At 44.7% G+C, this 19,851-nt stretch overlaps 1 protein-coding gene across 1 annotated transcript in view; it reads right to left on the bottom strand.

The window, feature by feature from the left end:
* Positions 1 to 19,851, bottom strand: part of Cd99l2 (CD99 molecule like 2) — an 88,194-nt gene that overhangs the window by 27,431 nt on the left and 40,912 nt on the right. The window contains exons 3-5 of the mRNA XM_013150942.3: positions 15,896 to 15,961; positions 6,657 to 6,728; positions 6,453 to 6,539 (exon numbers count right to left, since the gene is read on the bottom strand). Coding sequence (XP_013006396.2) covers positions 6,453 to 6,539; positions 6,657 to 6,728; positions 15,896 to 15,961 — 225 coding nt within the window. The remainder of the gene's footprint in view (positions 1 to 6,452; positions 6,540 to 6,656; positions 6,729 to 15,895; positions 15,962 to 19,851) is intronic.

Consider the following 19,851-nt stretch of genomic DNA (forward strand, 5'->3'; position numbering starts at 1 on the left):
GTGTGCACCACCATGCCCGGCAATTTGGTTTAATTTTATTGTGAGGGCAAATCCTAGAACAGTTAGGGTAAGGGCACAGAACTGAAGGGAAAGTGGTATGGTTATTTGAGGAGTGTTTACAGAATGAGGTTACTGGAGATAAAGAAAGCTGCAAAGACGCTGCCAAGTTCATGAGAAGGGGATTCTTTTGTAGAGTGGGGTGATGGAAAGGCATGAAGCTTTGAGGGAAAGGTATGTGCGCTATACATATGCAGCTGTAGGGGAGGTAACGTTGGCGCGTGGCACGTTTTTGACTCCATGATGAGCCCCTCAGAGCAAAGCCTGCAAGCAAAGGCACGTGGTCTGTGAGCACTAAGCTGCCGGTCAGCAAGAGACACCATCAAAGCCATCATGTCCAGGTGGTCTGTTTGCCCGACGTCTCGTTCCTCACTGAGAGTGTAATAAAAGGTCCAGAGCAGAGACACAGGCTGCAGATAGGTCGAAATGCCAGGTGTGGTGGTGACCAGTGTTAGTCCTAGCTGGCACCCACTTCGCGTCAGAGTGCAAACAGCTACGAAGAGCGCAGCCACAACCCCTCAGCATGAGCATGTCATCGCTTTTTGAACATTATTTTGTATGGATGGGAGAAGTGAGTTGGCAAACAGACACCAGCTGGAGTGGCGTAAGGCTGAGCCCAATGTGGAGCTTTCCGTTGCTGAGGGAAGTTGAGGTGGTGAGCAAACTGAGCTGATTAACCAGGTGCTGCCAGCAAAGGTCTGACTGAGAGGAGCCTGGCACATGCTGCAGAGAAATAAAACACACCAGGGACCACGGTATGAACAGAAGATTCTAGCATCTCCAAGGCAACTATGAAGAACTGCTTGTAGAGCTGCTGTATTAGCATCTGTCCGGCTATGTCACCAGGCAATGAGTAAGAATGATGAGATGCCTGTGCTTCCTGGTCCAGTGAAAAGCTGAAATGAATTTGGGGGGTTAAAACAATCAGTAATGTGATGAGAAGCATTGGTGAGTACTGAAAGTTTGACCACTGCCTGGGTCTGAGTATGTATAGCGTAAAGGAACTTCGGACTGTATAGTGCTATGAACCTAAATGGAATTGGAAAATAAATCTAATTAGAGCTCAAGTTTGGGTGGAGGGCTTGTATCATTATTTAGTCCCACCTGGAGAAAATTATCTCTGGCCCGAGTGTGGGAATTAGGCTGAATAAGAAAGCACAGAGGATTTATCATAGTGGCAGTAAGGGCCGTTTTTGTGTAAACTGGTTACAGAAGTTACGACTGGTACAGTAAGAATAAAAAGTAATAAGACAATGAGGAAGAAAATGGATTTCTTACTTTCATTTGGCATTGCACCACTGTTCTGGTAAAAGCTATGGAAGCAGAGGTGGCAGTTCGCACTCACGCAGGGTTTAGTTCCTGTTACTAGAGTCATGACTAGTGTTTTACTGAAGCTACAAACAGCACAGAAAGCCTCGGATGACTTAGCACAAAGACACAGCGTCGGCGGGAAGGCACAGGGCTGAGCGTTTCCTCATGTGAAGGACCGGGCATTACTGATGGGACAGACTTCCTCATTGTGCTATAATGGACAGGAGATCGAAGGTTCACTGGGATGAGCAAACCGAGCGCTGGGGTGGGAGGGGGGCTGCAAGGTCAGGTTTCTTAGCCTGCAGCCAAGCTCGCTGTACAGCCACATCATCCTCGCCACCACGCTGCTAGCAAATGCAGCCAGAGCTGAATGGGGTCAGAGCTGAGGAGAATGAGGCGAAGCAACAGGGAGGATGCGAAGTGGGGGGCACTGTGAGGGCTGTGGCTCTGTAAGACTTCCTGGGGTCTGGCTGGGAACAGCGGGGGATACTGGTGCTATGCGACTTCTTTTTGAGCAAGCAGTCAGTGATCTGAGGGCTGTTTGGCAAAGACAGATGGAGCTTGTCTTGAGTATTTACTGACAGCGGTTCCTCAAGCTGAATGCGATCATTATCTATCACAAACAGACCACTGAAAAGACTTTAAAAAGGGAAGTGGGTAACTCTGAGATGAGTTAATGGGACTAACACATGGTGGGAACAAGCTGCTCAGGCCACAGATGCACACCTTACGTGTGTGTTTGGTGGAGAACATGTAATGGTAGTTTTCCTACAAAAACTATACCAGAGGCTACTCTTAGAAGATTACTGGATCCCATCACTCAGGAGGCTGAGGCAGGAGGATCACCAAGAGTTGGAGGCCAGCCTGGGCTACACAGTGAGTTCAAGGACAGACTGCATTACACAGCAAGACTCTGTCTCAAAACAACAATAGACTACTGAATCATGGGGCTGGGGATTTAGCTCAGCGGCATAAGCACCTGCCTTACAAGCAGGGAGTCCCAGGGGCTGGGGATTTAGCTCAGCGGCATAAGCACCTGCCTTGCAAGCAGGCAGTCGTGAGTTCGATCCCTGGTACCGATAAAAACAAAACAAAACAACAACAGCAAAAAAGATTACTGAATCAGGTAGTTGGTAATACTGAGATTTGATATTAAGTAAAAAATCTAGTAATGTTGTATTTTGAGCATAGATTATAGCTGTGTTTATTACTATTCCCTTTGATTCCCCCTGCCTAAGACCATGATTGATGGGTTCAAGTGCAGCTTCAAAGAGGATGGAAAATATAATTAGCTCTGTGGCCATAAATATCACAAGAAGAAATACTGGTAAAGAGATCAATAGTGGGACATGCTTTTTCCCCATGTGTCTGGCTCTTTGTATAGTTGACACTGGCTTCCTACTTTGCTATGCAAGTTCTTGGGGTAAGAAAAAGGGCAGAGAAGAATGTCAGTGAGAAGCTGGTTATTCAGATCACTGAGTTTCAGGAGTATGATGTAACCACAATTAAAATACTTGTTGGGAGAATTTTTAGCATTGTAGGACACTGGAGACTTTTCACACAGTGTGAACCATATGTGTTAGATACTATGACTAGCTGTGCTAAGCCCACTGTAGCCTCACAGGCTGCAAATAAGCAACAGAACAATTGGCCCTATAAATGATAGGGTGTAGTGCAGATTTAGAATTGTAACAGCCCAAGAATATATATTGATAGCATTATGCCTTCTAGGCATAGTAGAGGAGATATAAGGTGGGCTCTGTAAATTAGCATGCCTAGAAGAGATGCAGTGTCAGCTATGATGATCTTTACGTAGACTGAGGGCATTTTGGTAATTACAAGGAAGCCATGATTTAATGAGTCAAGATCATTTGTTTTAGCACAAACTAATTATCATACTGTACTCTGTAGTCATTTTAGGAACCATTCATAGGCTAGGCTTAGGACTAAATAAAGATTAGTAGGACAAGGGCTCTAGTTGTATTTGGGTCAAATGCTTGTCTGGGATGCTTTTACATTTCCCTGAGCCTTAGAATATTCTGAAACATCACTTACCATTTCAACAGCATTTATGGCTCAACATTCTTCATAGCAACAAGATTCCAGGAGCTCCAGTGGCACAATCGGCTAGCGCACAGTACTTATATAGCAACAAGATTCCATGGGCTGCATTTAACAGAGAGGAAGGAGGACCCCAAATTCTAGCTCAAACAGCAAGAAGGTAATGGCAACATGGAAGAATTGTACAGAGAATGCAAAGTGGGCTGATTCTGCAGGGTCAAAGCTGCATCAGTGGGCTTGCTTTTTCCATATCTGGTAAAGGCTTGGGCTGGCAGTGCAGTACAGTGATAGAGCGTGTATACAGCATGTATGAGGCCCCAGGTTCAATCCCCAGCACCACCATCCTCAAACGCCTACACAGCAAAGGCTCTGAATGCAGTAGTAATGACTAGAGTCACTGACATGGTATTGGTTAATACAGTACTACATATGCTTATTGCTCTCCTTCAGATTTTACTGAAACTGACTGGAAGTCAACTGAACAACTTACTACAAAGAGAAGACTCTCATCAATAAATTGAGGCACTGAGGAATACTCGTAGTGTCAATGAAGTGTCAGTATCAGGCAGCTAGCCACTTCAGATCCAAAGTGATGACTGGATATGAAAGAGGAATTTAATTGATACAGAAGATGAACTGAATGAAATGCAGAACCAGTAAGTTACATGTAGCCCAGGAAATCTTGTTGCTATAAAGAATGTTGAGCCATAAATGGTAAGTGATGTTTCAGAATATTCTAAGGCCCAGGGAAGTATAAAACTCCAAACAGGATTGAAAAGAAGCGCTTGAATTATGTGTTTTCTGGCCCCCTTGGTCCAACTGTGGTGAGCCCAGGTAGTGGACACTCCTGAAGCTGAAGTACCAGTGTATTAAGTAGCAGGGCTTCTAGGCTTTGACGGTCAATATCATCATAGCTCAGGCACAGGGGCTGGACCTGAGTGACGGAAAGCTCAGAAAGAGCCCCAAAGACACCCCAAATAAAAGAATATTCTGTACCAAAGGCCTTTTTGAACAACTAGCATATGGTGGCACTGGAAAGTTCTTTCTCATACTGTATTACATCATCATTGTTAACAGTTCTGCTATAGTGACCCTAGAAGAACTGAGATGTTTGAGCTGAAATGAAACGATATTACTTAGGCTGATATAAGCAGGAGGGCCAAAAGTGCCCCTGTTAGTGGCCAGGGCCTAGGGTTAACCATGTGGCATGCATGTGTCTGGTACATCATTAGGAGTTACACATAGGTATGAGCTAATTAATCAAGTCAATACAGATGCTTGGATTAGGGCGACAGCAATTCCACAACTGTTAGAAGAACCAGGATGACAAATGTTACTAAACTGGGGGTTGGGGGGCTACATGTTAATGTGGCCCCTCTAATACGGTGAATCGGATGCCTGGCAGTAATGCTGGCTTTAAGTCAAGTGGCTAAACAGGCTAATAGTTTCAGGAATTACTAGTATGGGAATACGTAAAATGGGCATTCCCTGCGGTAAGAACTGTGCTAATGACTCGTCTTACAAGACCTGGTAGTTAGTACCTCTGCTCACAGTGGGGCTTACCCTGCCCAAATTTATTGATAACACACAAATAAAATAAAGGAGATCAATATTAGGGATCAAGACTATCTTTTCATGTTATGTGTTATTATCTTTACTTAAGTAGAAGTTGAACTAGAAATAAGTCGATCATTGACTAGATGGTAAAGAGGGGATAGAACATAGGGGAATGAAATGACTCAACAGTAATCCTACTATTGTAGGAATAACAAGAGAGTCAAATTTTTGTTCATTTCATTTCTCAAGAAGCTTCATGATTTATTGCTTCAAAATTCTAGGTTGGTAGATTTAGGGAATAAGTATAGATTGAAATTTTAATTGAAAGAGTAAAAATAGACCAGTTTTAAATATACTTTAATCACAACAATATCTCACAGCTCAACAGAGAATATGAGAATCCAGCTGTCTTCTACTAAGCCAAATACTATGGGAATTAGCAAAAGTGGAAAATAATGCCACTCTTCTCACTAAATTGTTTTTGTTGTGCCACGCATAACCATTTCTCTTAAAAATATGCTATTTCTGTTAGAGTACATGAGTTTAGTGTTACTCACTTTAGGTTTCAGATTTGAGTATTCAGATGATAAACACTGACAGGCATGACCCACATAAACTAAAGCTCTTGACATCTTCAGTAATTTAGGGAGTCCTAATGTTACTGAATCCAGGTCTGGAAGCACAGCCCCTGGAAAACCAATGTCCAACAGATGACTAGTGCTCGGGAGAGAGGAAGGCTTTATCTGGTAGCCAAGGATTGGAGGAGAGAGCCCTGCTCACAAACCGGCTTCTCCAGGGAGTTGGGGGTTACAGATGCAGGAGAGGGAGGCTGAGTGAGGGAGACGAGCGGCTAAAGCGGAGGAATGTGGATATCTTTTCTGGGACCAGCATCAGGGTCTAGTGTTTCTGGCCATGGCAGCAGGTGGGTGTCTTTAACCTTGATGAGGAGGAGAGAGACTAGTTAAGTGAGTCTTGGTCAAGTTAATTCTATATTATAATTCCCAATGAGACACTGTCAGCAGATCAGCATGCCTAGATGCAGAGCTGCAAGGACCCGAAGGCTCAGGCAGCAAAAGAGACAGAGGAAATATGCAGGCAGAGAGGCCACATTTCCATCCCATCCCATGCCATCACCCACTGAACCTCTGCAGGCCCACAGAAAGAGTCGGTGTCGGCAGCTGAGGCAGCCTTCCAGTCCCCAAAGAGTAACCTAGACAAGGGTAGTCATCGTGACCCACACAGCAGAGGAGTCATCTACCACCACACTGCATGTGAACTCCAAAATCAGTGAGTTTTAAGGGAACAAAGAACAAGTGAAACTAGAGGGTTTGTTTAGGATTTCTCCCTGGCAATACTGAGATGGATAACTGCAAGGAACACTGTTTTAGGGCTCTCCGCCAGGTCCGGGGCGGGGGCGGGGGGCAGGGACAACAACGCTGTTGTGGCTCTGAGCAGCTGGGCCTTACCTCCGCCTCCTCCTGCGCTGGGCTTCTTCTGGCCACCATCTAGGTCATTTCGGTCATCCAAGGCATCATATAAGCTGAAGTCATCATCTTCCAGGGGCCACAAACAAAAGAAATGGTTAGTGAGTTCAATCACGGGTAGCTCATTTGGACGCTGCCCTGGAGGGCACGTCACACCCCCTCTGCTGTCCCCACAGTGGCGCCTACCTGCAGGAATCACGGGGGCCCTGATTGTTCCTGGCCTCCTGGTTGTGGTGGTGGTGAGGTGGTCCCATCGCTCTGAAAGGTTAGGGAAGACAGCAGGGTATATGCTCAACGAGATGGACGACTGCTTCGCAGCTGGGGAGGTCACCACTGGAGTGGGGTACTCCGGTCTCCGACCCTGAGGCCCCTGTGTGTGACCTCCAAAGATTCTCATTAGGATGGAGGTCAGAGGTGGAAAGGCTTAAAGGGGGCAAGGTCTGCTCACTTTTCTTCAGGGATGAGGACAGGGAGAAAGCTGTGGTTCCATGTGTGATGAGGTACAAGAGGAGCTGGCTTGAGCCCTGGGGCTGGTGTCAGCACTGCACAGCAAGGGAGGGTCAGAGTCCAGCACAATCCCTGAGCGCCCCAAGCTGGGGTTTCTGCACTGTCAGCCTGGCACCTGGGGCCACACACAGCTCCGCCCTGGGACATACTGTGGCTATGTGCCCTGCACAAGGTATGGAGGGGTCTTAGGGACACACAGTTTATGTGAGTGTGGCTACTAATGTAGACCCTTGGATATAAAACCAGATTCCTTTGAAACTATGGACTTCATTGATGTCAGGGACACAGCATGGCATTTGCAATGTTTTCCAGTGGTTTCACTTCCGAAAGCCATGCCATAGTTCTGCTACTGAAGGCAGCAAAAGGGACATCCAGTCACAAGGCTGCATACCGCACACGCCTGATGAACAAAAGCCTCAACAGGTTTCCCATTATTAACAATGTGAGTCCCTAAACTGCCCATGGCTATTTCAAATACATTGCCTGTCTTTTCTGGATAGAGCCTCCGTGTCCTTTGTGAATCCAAAAATAGAGGCCAAAATCTTCTGCAAAGAAAATGATAGAAAAATACAGGAAGTAATGACTCCACTGATCTCATGAAGAAGAAGATACAGTATCCCTGGCTAACGGGAGGCGGGAGATGGAGAATGACGGAAGCACGATCCTCAGGAAGACGGACCTGGCTCGGATGCATAAGCACCGCATAGTGCCTCTCACAAGAAAAGCCTGGTACAGTTCTTCCTCTTCCACAGTATCTACTGTATGTTTTAGAATGTATCAGGGAGAAAATACAGTGTTTACACATGGCAGTCTGATGTATTTCACTTATGAGTGTGGTCTCCAGTTGCATCCATTTACCTTGCTCAAAAGGAAAAAGTAACTAGGACGGGTGAAAGGGCAAAGGACAGCAGGGAAAAGGGAACAAATACAAGCCAGTTACAACATTAGTTCCCTGAGTCAGTTACACTCAGTTCATTAAAAAGGAGGGTTTGTGCTAATATCAATTAGAGAAAGTTTTATGCCCATATCTTGTACCCTAAACAACTACTTTAAAGACTGTTATTCTCCTATTGTTATTCTTCTATTTTGTTATGAAATTTTGTTTTACCTTTTTTCCATAAAATAAAATAAAAATAAATTCAAAAATAAAAACAAACAAAAACCTGATAGAGCCGAAAAGAGAAGCAAACCCCAGAGTTCTACCTGGGGACTGCACCATTCCTCTCTCTGGGCAGCTGACAGAAATGCTAGACTGAAACTGTGCACAGACGCGGAGGGACGGGACACAGTAACGCAATCCACAGGTTCCTCCGCCCAAGCCCTGCAGTGCAGGGCGGACAGCTGCGGAAGCATCCACGGAATACCCACCAACAGATCCCCTATCCTGGACCAGAAAACAAAGCACGGCTGGTGTGCAAGTACTGAAGGTGCAAGTGTTGTATCTGACCGCGTGAATTTGAACTAGATACACAGAGAAAATACAATCTCTAAACATCTGGAAGCGAAACGACACACTCCTAAATAAAAGTCACAGTCTCAAGGAGATTTTTAAAAATATATAGAACTAAGTGAAAATGAAACTACAATGTATTGAAATCTGTGCAGTGCAGTCAATGCAGTGTTCAGAGGGAAGTTTATAGTAGTAAAGGCTTAGAGATGAAGATCTCAAATCAATAATCCAAGTTTCTGACTCAATAAACTACAAAACCAAACCAAAGCAAGCAGATGTAAGCAATCAGTGCAAGTAAAAATAGGAAAGTGATGCAGAAAGACAATGAAACAAAAAGCTTGTTCTTTGAAAAAGTAAGTGTAAGTCTGATAAACCCCTAGCCTCACCAAGATATCAAAGGCCAGCTAACGATACACTGCCATGAGGAGTGAAATGAGGTATCATTTCCAGTTCTTCAGCCACTAAGAAACATGATGGGATGCTAGCAACAAAGGTATGCTCGTGTATTTGACAAGCTGAAGGAAACATAGTACCACAAAACCCCACCAGCTATCAGAACATAGTCAAATCCCCTGGTCACGGATTAGAAGCCTAATATTGTTCAAATGACTACACAACCCAAGATGATCTGCAGATTCAATGTAAATCTAACAAAATACCAATATCATTTCTTATAGAAATTGATATATCCATCTTAAAATTCATATGGAACCTCAGTAAACCCCAAGTAGTCAAATATAGTCTGGAAACAGAATTCAGGTGGAGGACTCACACTTCTCAAAAATCACCACAAAGCTATCATTATCAAAACAGCATTGTACTGGCATAAGAACATGCCACAACAGGATAGAATCAAGAGGCTCCAAAGAAACTCTTGTCTGTAGGGTTAAAAGATTCCCAACAAGAGTGCCAAGACCATTCAATATAGAAAAGACTGTCTCCAACAAATGGTACTGGGCAAAGGATGTCTCACTCGGACCATTATCTTATACTATACTCAAAAATAATCCCTCATGAATCAAAGACGTAACTATAAGGGCTAAAACTAAAAGAATCCTTACAACCAACCATAGGGGGAAATCTTCATGAACGGAGGGTATTTACACATGCCTCCAGTGCTGGTGACCAGGTGGCAATGGGAGCACGACCAACATGTCCTTCCACTAATGAAGCTGTCCAAATGGTCAGACAGCCCAACAAAGAAAGGTTCAGGCAACTACAGAAAGGAGTCCTAAGAGGCACTGCATTCCAAGGTCCTTAACCAAATGGTGCAAAATAAGCACCATTCCATTGTTTCCTCTGACCAAAGATGGCATCTGATGAGCCTCAGAAAGCCCAACCGATTACAGCTTCCTCGGGTTTACGAGGTGAAGGGAGTCCACAGGAGGAGGAGTCCAAATATACTCTTCTCTTAGAAGTGTCCCAGGCGGGACTTTCATTAAAACCCCAGCAGCCGCAGTGATTCACCTGCACCACTACCGAGTTAAACCTGGTGCTCTAGGGGCAGCGCCAGCTGGCTTTGGACACGTTGGGCTCAATGCCAGAGCTCACTCACATGGCTGCTGCCCAGGGCCACTGTGTTACCGCAGGGCTTGGTGGAACTCTGGTTGTTCCTGGCTTCCTGGTGGCAGTGAGGCGGCCCCATCTCTGTAAAGCAGGAGGAAGACAGCAAGGGAAGCTCCTGTTTGACTTGCAGAAGTTGCGCCACGAGCAGAGTTTTCCTGTCCTAGTCCTTGGGGCCCCCTGGGCTAGCCCTGCAGGGGACCCATGAGAAGAACGATAAGGATGGAAGAGTAAGGGACAGGGTATGCCTCCACATGTCCTGGGACTTTGGGGAGCGAGGGCTCAAGCCCAGATGTGCCAGTGATGATCACGTGGGCAAGGATGCCAGGAGTTACATGACATGCACGAGTTTACCTTTTGTTCCTTTCACACATGTCGAGACTGTGTTGTATGTCTTTCTACTGTACAAAGAGGTAGAAGGAGAAAAGACTTCAGAAATGGCCAAGTCCCAGAAAAAGACTTAGCTTAGTATGCGAGCTGCACTCAGTAATTATGGACTGCTCAGAGAGCAAGCAGCCAAAGTTGAAATCATCTAAAAGTAAAACGGTGCAGATGACAGCCATGGTGAGCTACAGTGGCTGCACTAGCATCAAAGGCAATGGGCATTCACATCCAAATTGTGACAAAGCCAGGCTGATGTAAGGACTGAAAGAAAGCAACCCAACAGAGGATAGGACAGCTCACACAGGAATGTGCTAACAGAGCTCCGAAGACAGAGCAAATGTGCCACGACAGGAGGGAAGAACAGATGTTCTGACAACAGCAGCCCGGCCTTCACACCCCACTTTCCTGCATAGAAGGGACATGACAAAATCCAAAAGGAAGTACGAGACTTGGACAATTCCATACAGCAGCTAGACCTAACAGTCACCTATGCGATTTCCCAAGCAGTGACAGAATACACCTCCTAGGCCACACACAGGTGACAAGTAAGTCACAATGGATGTAGCAGAGTTCACCTATACAGATTCTATTTTTCAACTACAAAGGAATGAAAGCAAATCAGCAACAGAAGGGCACTTAGAAAATTCACAATTATGAGGAAATTAACGCACTCCTGAATAACAAACAAAGAAGAAATCACAAGGAAAATTACAAATATTTTGAAATGAACAAAAATAAAAATAAAACATACTAAAATTTATGTTACAGTACAAGCAATCCTCAGAGAGAAATTTCTATCAGTAAGTGTGAACATTAAACATGAGATGGGGGTTTGGCAACACAGCTCAGTGGTAGGTAAGATAACTGCCAAGCACGCACAGGGTTCAATCTCAGGTACCATCAAGACTTCACTGAGCCATAAAACTGGTGTGTGCCTGTAATTCCAGCTACTTGGGAGGCAGAGTGAGAAGGGCTGCAAGTTCAAGACCAGCCTGGGAAATTTATTCAGACTGTCTCAAAATTTTATTTAGTTTTACTTTCTTTTTTTATCAAAATAAAGATTTTTTAAAGGCTAGGAATGTAGGTCATGGTAGAATGCTTGCCTAGCATACGCAATACCCTGGATTCCATTCCCAACACTAAAAAATAAGTAAATAAAAATTAAAAAGGAAAAGAAAGATCTCAAATCAATAACCTAAACTTTAATACTAAGGAACAAAGTCAGATCTGTTGGTCTATGCTGACAGTCCCAGCTATTTAGGAGGCCAATGCAAGACTATCACTTGAGTCCAGGAGTTCAAGATCAGCTTACGAAAACAAAAGGAGGGAAAGACGTTATGAAAAGAAGAGCAAATTAAGTGTTAAGCAGAGAAAGAAAATACTGGTTGGGGGTTTAGCTCAGCGAAATAAATGCCTGCCTTGCAAGCACAGTTGTGAGTTCAATCCCTGGTACCAAAAAAAAAAAAAAAAAAAAAAAAGGAGAGACAGACAAAGAGACAGAGACAGAGACAGAGAGAGAGAAAATACAAAGACTACCCCAGAAGTATATGAAATAGAATTTAAAAATAATAAGTAACATCAACAAAACTAAAAATGTTATTTATTTTAAGAGATCAATAACTTGGATAAACTGTTAGCAGTCTAAGACAAAAAAAGAAGACCTAGATTATTAAATTTAGGAATGAATGGATATCACTATTAACCTTACATGAATGAAAAAGATTGCAAAGGAATACCTTAGTAATTACAACCCAATCAAGTAAATAACCCACATGAAATGGATAATTTTTTGTTGTTTTTGAAATAGGGTCTCTCTACATAGTCCAATCTGGTCTTGAATACACTATGTAGCCTAGGCTGGTCTCAAACTCCCAGCAATTCTCCTTCCTCAGTCTCCTGAGTTCTGGTATTATAGGCAGCCACCACACTTGGCCTGAAATGGACAACTTCTTATTAAAACACAAACTAATACAGCTGATACAAGAAGAAACAGAAAACCTGACTATAAAAAACTTTTAAGATTTTGAGACAAAATACTTCATTGGTGAGTTTTACCAAATGTTTAAAGTACAGTAAATACCAATTATTTGCAAACTCTCTCCAAAAATATAGGTACACTTCCAGGCTAGAAAACAGTGTACCACATGTGGACTGTATTATATTGGGCAGTTTTTTTTTTTGTTTGTTTTGTTTTTTGTCTTTTTCCTTTTTTTAATGGTACCGGGGATCGAACTCACGACTGCCTGCTTGCAAGGCAGGCGCTTATGCCGCTGAGCTAAATCCCCAGCTATATTGGGCAGTTTTGCTAAACGAGTAGATTTTGGCTGCTCGTGGTACCAAAAAATGAGTATGTGGGGTGACATTCTCTAGCTTTTCTATGGTGAATATTTTACCTCCTAAGTGTATTTCCTAACATCATGTTTTATACCTTAAATGTACAAAAGAAAATTTATTTTAAAAGTAAGATGGTTAATTTTATATTGCATATATGTTACCCCAATAATCTTTTTTGACTTTTGATACTTTTGAGGGTTTGCTGTGTAGTTCAGGCTGGCCGACAACTCACGGCAACCCTCCTGCCTCAGCCTCCCAAGGGCTGGGATGACAGCCATGCAGCATTTATTGAGGCCTAGTAAATTTTTTTAAAGAGGGAGACTGAAAAAAGAGACCATTTTGGAGTTGGATGCACACTGTCTTGCAGTTCAGTTTTAGCAAGAAGCATATCTGGAAGGGGCTAATAGCCCCTTAGAGTGAGCCTATCAGCATGTGCACATAGGGGCTTCTTTACACATATGGCCATATGAAGACCACATCAGCTGAAAGGTTTTTATGGCAAAGAGGACCTGATGAGGTAAGGCTGTTAGTATACATAACACGAGGAAAACGATATGGAGGTTTCTAAACCAGCTTGTCATCAGCGCAAAGGTGGCAGCTGCCTATAATTTGCATCTGACACTGCACCTGGCAAATGAAGATGCTCTTTGTGTGCATCTATCCCTGTAATGGTGACACAGGCGGCAGGCACGTGAAATGACATGACAGACTTCTCTGGCAACTCTGAGCACAGCAACTGCCTTCAAGTAAGTAATTAGCTTTGACCCTGAGTGACTCAAACAGCTGTTGGGTAAAAACATCTGTGTGTTCTCTAGTCCATGTCTGTAGACTCTAGAGGTGGCACTCACCAGGAGATGGGTGAGGAGGAGTGGGGAGCTGGTGCAGGGATGTGACCCATCCCCCATCTCTTGGTCCCCTATCCTTTGCAAAACATCTATCTCCCACCAGGCATGGTGGCATACACCTGTAATCCCAAGCACTTGGGAGGCTGAGGTAGGAAGATTGCTGCAAGTTCGAGGCCAGCTTGGTTTACACAGAAAGACCCTGTCTCAAATGAAACAAAAACAAAACTATCTCCCTACTTCCTGCCATCTACCTTTTAGTTTGTTCTTTCATTTATGTATACTTTGGCTTTCTCATGTAAGAAAAATCATGTGATATTAAGCTTCTGTAAAAACATCCATTTACCCTTTTAAAAAAATGACCAGCTGACAACACACATGAAGATATACCTTCAGCCTCTCAGTTCCATTCCCCCACTCAGTCATTGCTCCTGCTGCCCTGTGCCACATGACCTGCTTGGCAAGGCCTCTGGACAAGTCTGATTCTTCCAAAGGTCTGCACAGATCACCTCAAGAGAGCGAGGTCTTTATGGGGGCCTGGGAGTATGTGCTCTCGGAGGTTCAGCCTGTTCCCTGCACAACTTCAGCTTGCCATGTTGGACTTTCAAGGAAAGTGCACCTAGCACGGTAGCACACACTTGCCCTTCTAGCACCTGTGAGGCTGAGGCAGGAAGACCACTGCAAGTTCAAGGCTAGTGTGGACTAGACAGCAAGTTCAAGGTCAGCAGGAGCCTGTCTCAACTCTCTGCCATACACACAATAAATTAAGAAAGTATTCACCCTAGATTTTCTTGGCATGAGTCTCTGAATGGGATTCCTTTGGGCCACTAACTGAGACGAGGTGTGCCTAGCTACTCATCGAGGACTACAGGAAGAGCACGTCAGCTGTCCAAGGAGTGTGCGCCTCAAAGAAAGAAACCAATTTCCCTGAATCTGTATCAAAATGACAAGCTCAGAATTCTTCCTTGTCCAGCAAACGCTTCTGGGGGTCAAGTCCTTCTCCAAGGAACTCTGCTATGGCATGGTGATCAGAGCAGTAAGAGATATTGGGGTCCCGGTGTGCTAAGCTCAGAATGCCTGGTTCTCCCTGGAATTCTGAGGTGGAAGCCCAGCCCTGTGATGACAGTATAAAGTCATGGGCCCTTTGAACATGATTAGTTAAGAGGGTACTGCCTGATGAATGGCATCAGTGCCCTTATGGCATCAGAAGCCTTGCCAGGCGTGGCGGCACATGTCTGTAATCCTAACACTCAGGAGGCTGAGGCAGAAAGATCACTGAGAATTTGAGGCCATCATGGGCTACATAGTGAGTTCAAGGCCAGCTTGAACTACAAAGTGAGACCCTGTCTCAAAAAAGCAAGCACGCAAGAAAAAAAAAAAAAGAAAAGAAAGATTTATCCAGGTGTGGCAGTGCCTGTCATTCCAGTACTCAGGAGGCTGAGACAGGAGGATCACTGCAAGTTCAAGGCCAGCCTGAACTACACAGTGAGGCCCTGTCATAAAACAAACCAACAAAGCAGCTTTGGGCAGCTCCTGTGCCCCACAAGACATGTGAGCACATGGAAGGTGCTGGTTAGGAAGCAGAGAGCAGCCCGCACCAGGCGCTGAGTCTGCGGTCACCTGGAACTTTGGACTTCAGAAACATGAACTAAAGATACCTCTATCCTGGCTCCATCATTAGTCTGCGAATGGTATCCCTTTCCCAGCAAAGCTACGTCCAAATCCTGAGGGGGCATCTCCTTACACTTGGAATAAAAGTCACTGCTGTGCCTGGATTGCCTGACACCTACAGCTTCGAGGAAGAGAGATGTCATTTGGCTCATGGTTGCAGAGGACTGGGTCCATGGCCAGGCAGCTCCAGGGCAGAAGCATCACCATGGAAGGCCATAGCGAAACAAATCTGCTTAGCTCACAGTGCTCAGGAAGCAGAGCAGTGCTGGAGAGGAAGGGGGCTGCTAGAGTCCCGCCAGGGGTGCAGTGCTACTGCACCAGACGGCTGCTGGCTTCAGAACTATGAGAGGGCAAGGTTCTGTGCTCTCACGTCAGACATTGTGCAGCTGGTATCCTTACGGCAGTTCGAACAATCTACTTACAAACAGACAGACTCTCTCCTGACTGCAATACACTGAAGGAAGAAGAGCACAGAGCCCTCACGGGATACCTCGCCACACCCTTCCACTCATGGCAGGGCCCTCCCGGCACCTGCTAGAGGCAATCTAGTTCCTGATGACCATGCTAGCAGGTAAGGAAAACCCAGGCTAGCCCATTTTCCTCGTGTCGTGTCCTAAGTGAGTAGTCTGTGTGAACTCCCATGGGTGGCTGTAACACTTTGATTCATTACTCACGCTTTACTGAAGAACTTTCTGGCAGTGCGTATTCCAGACTCAATACATCATTCTTGTCCCCAGCTCCTAAAAGTAAAGAGAAGTTTAAAATTTACATATCTTTGCATGAAACAGAAGAATGCTCTTCTCACATGGTCATTTCTCTTTAGACAATGAAATGATGGAAAAAGACATTCCCTGCAAATGGAAACTGGAAGGGTGAGAATAGCTGTACTCCTATCAGAAAAAATACATTTTAAGTCAAATACTGTAAAAGGAAAAAGTCATGACATGACCGTAATGATAAAAGCATGAAATCATCATGAAGTTACAACTGTAATCTATATGCAGCCAATATCGCAGCACTGATATACACAGGCAAACATTAACAGCTATGAAAAGAGACTATCACATAGGAGAAGTCAGTAGCCACTCTCAACACTACCTAGACGATCTAAAGAGAAAATCAATAAGGAAACACTGTGTGTCCCACGAGTCTAACAGCTATGGCAGAACTCTGTCCAACACTCACAAAAACAAGGCGCAGCAAATTTCAGAAGACTAAAAATCCTATCAAGTAGGTTTCCCACATGGGAAGAGTCCTGGAGAGCTCACAGCTGTGTGGGAATTATACATGCTCTTGAGTGACCAGTAAGTCAAAGAAGAAACTGAAAGGGAAATTTAAAAATAAATAAAAAATACTAACACAACACACCAAAATTAATAGGATGTGAAGAAGTCACCTAGAAGCAAGCCCTCCCTGTAAATTGGCACCATGCACAGGCTGCTGGGGGGACAACCAGACACCAGCCTTTTCCCATGAGTCAGTGCCATTCACAGACTGTGGGAGAAGAAAAGAAGAAGTCACCTAGAAACAAGCCCTCCCTGTGAGTCGGCACCATGCACAGGCCACTGTGGGGAAAGCCAGATGGCAGCTCCTTTTGGCTGCAGGCTGGGAAACAAGAAGGGCCAACCCCCACCCCCCACCCCTGCTGTAAGCAACCAGCTGATCCAGAGAAACACAGGCCAAGATGCTAGCTATTGAGGTAAAATACAATTTAATGCTTGCAGTGTTTGTTACAATGACTTTGCAGGCTTAAAGCTGGTAGTCTGATCATTTAGTCACCGGACAACAGTACGCAGTGTGGCATGAATGAGGGAATCTCTTTCTGAAGGTGGTATCCACTGTTAATTATTACCTATTATCTTGTTTTGAAGTCCTGTATCATTTTCATTATTTTGTTGGGTTGAGTTTTATTGTTTTGTTTTGTTTGATTTTGTTATATCCGATGGTGTGAGCAGACATTTCCAAGATAACAAGATGAATTATGGCTGCCACTTTGCATTTACTACTACCCTGTTTTGAAGTCCTTTATTGCATTCACTGTTTTGTCTTTATTGGATCTCTTCTGTTCTGTTTTATTGGATTTTTACTATGTCTGAAGGTATCCGCAGCTATTTTAAAGACAACAGGCATTATAATAACCATTGTTGATTTCCTATTGTTCTGAAGTTCTGTGTCACTTATACTGGTTTGTTTAGATTGGCCTTATTCTGTTTTATTTTGCTTGGTTTTATTCTCTTTAAAATAAAAAAAAGTAATAATGGGTTGCAACAAAAGCAGTTCAAACAGGGAAGCTGATAACAATAAATGCCTATGTAAAAACAGGACAGAGATCTCAAGTAAAACTAATGTTATACTTCAAAGAACAATAAAACTTAGCAGAAGGAAGGAAATAAAGATCAGATCAAAAACAAACAGAAGAGAGCTAGGTGTGGTGGTGCAAACCTGTAATCCCAGCATTTGGGAGGCTAAGGCAGGAGGATCATTATTTTGAGGCCAGCCTGAACTAAGAGGCCCAGACAGCAATCAGGAGAAGTGTTTACAGATGTGCATTTGTACACATGTACCCTTGCTGGGTTCCCTGAGGGGCAGAGAAGCAACCACATCCAGCAGCAGTGAGCAGCATGGTGTTGACTTCCAACAACTTTCCCCAGCAACAGGGGTGGGGTTCCTTGGGAAAGTGGCAGTTTAAGGACCAGAGCAGAAAACAGGTGCTGTGAACTTGCAGCATCTCATGATGCCAGGAAGCAAAAAAGTACTTTTTAAAAGGCATATTGGGCCAGGGATGTAGCTCAGTAGCACACGCACTTGTCTGGCAAGCACAAGGTTGTAAGGTCATGAGTGCAATTCTAGTACAAAAAAAAAAAAAACCAAATACATACATATATACACACATACATAAATAGCACATTGGTGCCAGGCATGGTGGCATATGCTTGTAATCCCAATACTTTGGAGGCTGAGGCAGGAGGATCACCACAAGTTTGAGGCCACTCTGGACTACATGGCAAGACCCTGTCTCCAAAAACAAAAAACAAAAATTAAAAAATAGGTCACACTGGTGAGCATATGTAAACAGAGCACAGCAGATGAATCAGAGAGCTCCCAATCACTGCAGCTGGAACAACCTGAACATAAAATACAGTACTGGATTATACCCTAGCAGGCAGAATCAGTGGCCATACTTCTGTGATGACAGAAAGGGGGAGAATCAACAAGCCTCCCATGCAGAAGCAGGCCACCTATCTTCTGCAGATGAACCCTCACGGGGATGGTACATGACCCCACCCCCAGGAAGTACAGCTGTATGGAGTCAGTGTGGGGATGGGGGAGAAGGGGGACTGTTAATTGCCAAGCGCTGCCTCAGCCAAGGTCAACATCTGAGGATACCCTGAACAGGACGTGAGGCGTGAGGCTAGTGGCACTTTACTCCAGGGCATGATCACGAGAGAAACACTAGCCGACCAAACTGTCAAGAGTCCTCAACACCAAAGCAGTCTGTGGAATGCGTACAGCCCCAGAGGCCTATGGACACTGTGACTGGAAGGCAGATGGACCAGACTGGATCCCAGACCACAAAGGGACCGTGGATAAAAGACACGGAACTGTGACTGAAGTGTTCAATTACCAACAGGTAACATTGGTTCTTCAGTCGTGACAAATGTGCCATGCAAATATAAAATGTTAATAATGGGGAGACCGAATTCGTTGTGGCCTCATGACAACATGAAGAGTAACCATTAAAAATATGTGTGATAGATCACCTCAAAATCATCCAAGAAAAGGGAGGGAAGAGAACAAAAAGGAAAAAACCAATGACCAAACTCAGTCTCCAAAGAGAAAAAAAGAACCAAGAAACATGGTCAGCGGAAAGCACGATGCTAACACAGGAATATGCAAGCTCCATGGAAAATGTCCCTTGGATGCCATGACATTCGCGGGAGCTGCTGTGGGCGCTGAGTGTAGGGATATTGGAAGAGCCACATCACACGGGCATGGATGAAGTGTGGGCCGGGAGGCAGCGCCCATCCTGGAGGACCCCCCTGGACTACACAGGAAGAAGGTTCCAGGGGAGGATGCCCCACCATTAGCAGGTGCGTGCTGGAGCATCAAGAGGTCATGGGCACAGTCCCCACAACTGATGCTTGGGAAATGCTCACGTGTGTGAGGGAACCGCTCAGAAAACCATCCAACTGGGAATGGGCTGAAGGACCAGTGTGACACTGCTGTGGCAGTGCAATGGCTGCACGGCACCTGAGCGCTACGTGGCTAGCATCCTGACTGGGCCTTGCACACGGTGTGCGGGTTTTCTGGATTGGTGGAAAGGTATTCGGTGCCCAGTGTGAGGGTCAGAGAGTCAACAGGGCATCCAGAAACCACCCACACTCGAGTGTGTTCAGGGAAAAACCAAGTTTCTTATGCTTTCAAGTTTTGCAGAAATGTGTGGTTATTTTGACCTTTAACAATTTTAAATCTGCGTATTTTTTTCAACTTAGTCATTCTACTTGTAGACAACCATCAGAGAAAAGCATTTGGAACATGTACCCAGAGAGGCCAGATGCCCAATGGTGCCTGCTGTGGCACTGCATGTGACAGCAAAGAGAAACAGACACATCCCTTCGAAGGCATGAAC

Source organism: Cavia porcellus, unplaced genomic scaffold (genome assembly GCF_034190915.1).
Source record: "Cavia porcellus strain 051 isolate PalLab524CR breed Dunkin Hartley unplaced genomic scaffold, mCavPor4.1 scaffold_3, whole genome shotgun sequence".
Taxonomy (NCBI): Eukaryota; Metazoa; Chordata; class Mammalia; order Rodentia; family Caviidae; genus Cavia; species Cavia porcellus.